Raw genomic sequence first — 3,480 nt, forward strand, 5'->3', positions numbered from 1 at the left:
TAAACTTTCACAAATTATTGATAACATTATCAAATTAGTACCACTTTACATTGATATATTGCATACACAAAACAATTATATTAATCCAAAATAAAAATAAATATATGTATTTATTTCTTTAATTGTATATAGTTTAATCAAAATCAAAATCAAAATTTTATATCTACATATGAATCGCAATTCAAATTTCATATATATAATTGCACTAAATAAAAATAAATGTATCAAATTACATATTAAACTAAAAATCATTTATAAACTTGATATTTATTATTTGAATAGTTGTAAAAGAAAAAGATAAATTTAATGTCACGTACATACATAAAAAGTAAATTCAAAATTTTTAAAATATTCATGTTTGAAACTCGTATTAATTCAAATTTTTTAAAATATTCGACCCTACTCCTCCCAAATGGGAATTTTTATGTTTAGCTGTTTTTGACATTATAAAATTTTAATTAATACAAAGATAAAATGCAGGAATATAATTTATTTCTCTTTAGAAATTGTAAAATTTTATCTAAAAAAGTTATTGCTTGCCTCCTGTATGGGTACGGGAAAATGACCGATCCTCAAAATGTAATAAAAACTTTGAAAAAACAAACCCATATCAATCAGACAAACCCTGGTCCAACTGTTAATAACAGTACGTCCCAGTAATCTATATAATAAGCCTTAATTTTTATATTAATCCACAGCATCGTTCGCTAAATAGAATCCTAAAGGTTCTTAAAATCATTATATTTACTTAGCACTGATGACTTATCAATGTCTCTCTTCTAGATGTAGCCATTGACATGGTTAAACCAAGACATAAATCACATTCCATTTGTAATCTAATGCTCAAACAAATCAAATTACTTTTGAATATATCCACACGCTCTTCAGCTCCCCCTTTCTCGCTTTTAAGGGATATGATCGTTCAAACACCGTGACAGACATACAGGTAAAACTTACGGGGAAAGCAGGGAATGATGTGAGAATAGAAGAAAGGCAGATAATACTCGATGTCATATCACAAGAGATGACTAACCTTCTCCAAATATCTGGTCCGGAACCTTATTACCTTCTAATTCTCTCAATCTCTAGAACAGCTTATTTTTATTTGTTATATACTACCATGGAGCTCAAAATGCAGGCAAAGTTACAGTTTCTATGCCATGGATGTATCTTATCAAAGGAGTCTGGAATATGCGCCAAAATCTCATTAAAACATAGCATGAAGTTTTAGCAAGGATAATCAAATGAGAACAAGCTAACCATAACTACCGAAAAGAGTTCAGATATATCAAACAGTAACTGGAAACACAGCAATCATTCAAGGATCGATCATATATAGGAATAGATGAACAACCTTGTTTCTATTGTCGGCAACAACAACATATAAAGCAATCTTATGAGTTCAAAAGACCCTGTAAGGCATGCAGCGCCAACCAATCACTTTCAGATAAGTTTAGTTGAACAGTTACTTTTCACTCTAATGACGGGCATCTCGAAAGAAAATATTTAACATCTCATATCTTAACACCACCACTAATCAAACAGTTCAACATGATGCATAATACCTAAAAGGTTTTGAACTTTCAAAGATCACCATATAAGGGATTTGTAGAAACCATAAGTGCATAAAACAAATTCCCAAAACATATGTTTCAAGGCTAAAGTACCATCAAAAAGTGATTCAAAGGAAATGGAAAGAACAGCTTCTTATATTCTCCACTATAACCAACTGTATGTAATCCTTACAACGTTTTGCCATGAAAACTTATTTAAAGACAGCATAGTTTCTCATTACACTAACCAGAGAAGGGCATTCCTCAATGCATTATGACTACTTTCTGCATTGTTTTAATTCCTTTCTCTCTCTATGATATTCATATCCCAAGACCCTATTTCTTGATCTTTCTTTGCTTCTTTGGTCCTGGAACCTCCAACCTGCCTACAGAACATCCACACCTGGCTCGAAATACGAGCACCGCTCGTCCATTAACGGGTGCCATCTTCTTAAGTTCAGCTTCCAATTCCTTGTGATGATCGCGGGGCAATTCGAAAAGTCCTTTCTTAACACCATCTTTAACCAAAGTGCTGGAATTCTTGACACATTCCTCAGTTTCCAACTGAATATCAAATTCGGCTGCCTTCCTAAGCCCTTTACAATTAGGGTTCCTGCATTTCTTGGTTGTACATAGAAGCAAAATCCAAGCAGCTATTGCAGCACAAGAAAAACCAAGTCCTATGGACCCATATATCATAGGAGCTCTCATAATTTCCTCACCAATAACGTAAAAGGCAGTTCCAATGAATTCAATCAATTTCAATGATAGACACTTTATAGTTGGATACAACAAGAATCCACAAGCAGCGATCACAGCAATCAAGATGACAACATCAATGGCAGCGGATCTTGATCTTTCACAAGATGGGATCTTTAAACAACTTGGTGAATTGAATACCTTTTGTTTCTTGTAAAGATTGTTTCTTGACGACGACGACGATGATTTGTTGTTCATCACAAGATCATTTGAATTCACAGAACTTGCCATGATCGGAGCTGAAGAAGCCTGGTCAACCGAGTTGCAGACTGAGATAGAGTTATGGAAATAGACCATTTCAAATCAAACCCGGAATTTTTAAATCCAAAAATAAGGAGAACCCAAATTGAAACTCTTATAAATTTCCCTCCAACCCAGACGCCAAATCCAGATCAAACCCACCTCATAAAAGCTTAAAAAGGAAACAACTTTATTACTTCCACCTCAATATCACGTAATTCAGTTTCTATCCAAATGAATAAATTCCTTGGAAAAAAGAATAACAGAAGAAGGAGAAAGTTTCAATCACAAAAGAAAATGAGATTTGAGATTGAATTAAAAGGATCAAAAAGAAGAAATGGAATGGATTTAATTAAAGAAAGGCCGGCTATGGAGAGAGATAGAAGGGGGACAAATGAAGAGTCATTTTAGCTTTTATCCTTTTGGCATTATTATTTGTTTTATCACAAAATTTGGTTGGGGGAAAGCTTGATTTGTTTCCGATGTTGTAAAAGGGAGAATCAGACACGTTTGAAGAAAGAACGCAAATTATTTTGGTGGGTGGGCTTTTGATTATAGGAATGGGCTCAACTTTGCCTTTTCCAATCATGTCTTCATCATTTGTCTCTTTTTTCCCTTCATTTCTTTCGGATTAAAATACAGGTTTTTTACTACAGGTGTCCACACCTTCTGTTACTGGATTACGTGATCAAGATTAGGCTCTTTCCACCGTCAATTTAATTTTAGAAAATAATATAATGTTATTTTTATAACCAATTTTAAATAAATATAATCATTTGTTTTTTAAGTTCAGGACTACAAATATAATATAATTAAATATAATAATTATATATGATGAGACTCAAAACTTAAATATAGTAATTATATATGATATAATTTGAATCTAAATGACGAAAGATTTAACACTTTTAACTTTTATCAATAATAT

The 3,480-nt window shown here is 32.4% G+C and overlaps 1 protein-coding gene across 1 annotated transcript; it reads right to left on the minus strand.

Moving 5' to 3' along the window:
• Positions 1 to 1,691: 1,691 nt before the first annotated feature.
• Positions 1,692 to 3,044, minus strand: LOC107922737 (uncharacterized protein At5g19025). The gene has a single exon (XM_016852889.2). The coding sequence runs from the start codon at positions 2,607 to 2,609 to the stop codon at positions 1,890 to 1,892; it is 720 nt and encodes a 239-aa protein (XP_016708378.2). The 5' UTR covers positions 2,610 to 3,044; the 3' UTR covers positions 1,692 to 1,889.
• Between the last annotated feature and the right edge of the window lie 436 nt (positions 3,045 to 3,480).

The sequence above is a fragment of the Gossypium hirsutum genome, chromosome A11 (genome assembly GCF_007990345.1).
Source record: "Gossypium hirsutum isolate 1008001.06 chromosome A11, Gossypium_hirsutum_v2.1, whole genome shotgun sequence".
Lineage (NCBI taxonomy): Eukaryota > Viridiplantae > Streptophyta > Magnoliopsida > Malvales > Malvaceae > Gossypium > Gossypium hirsutum.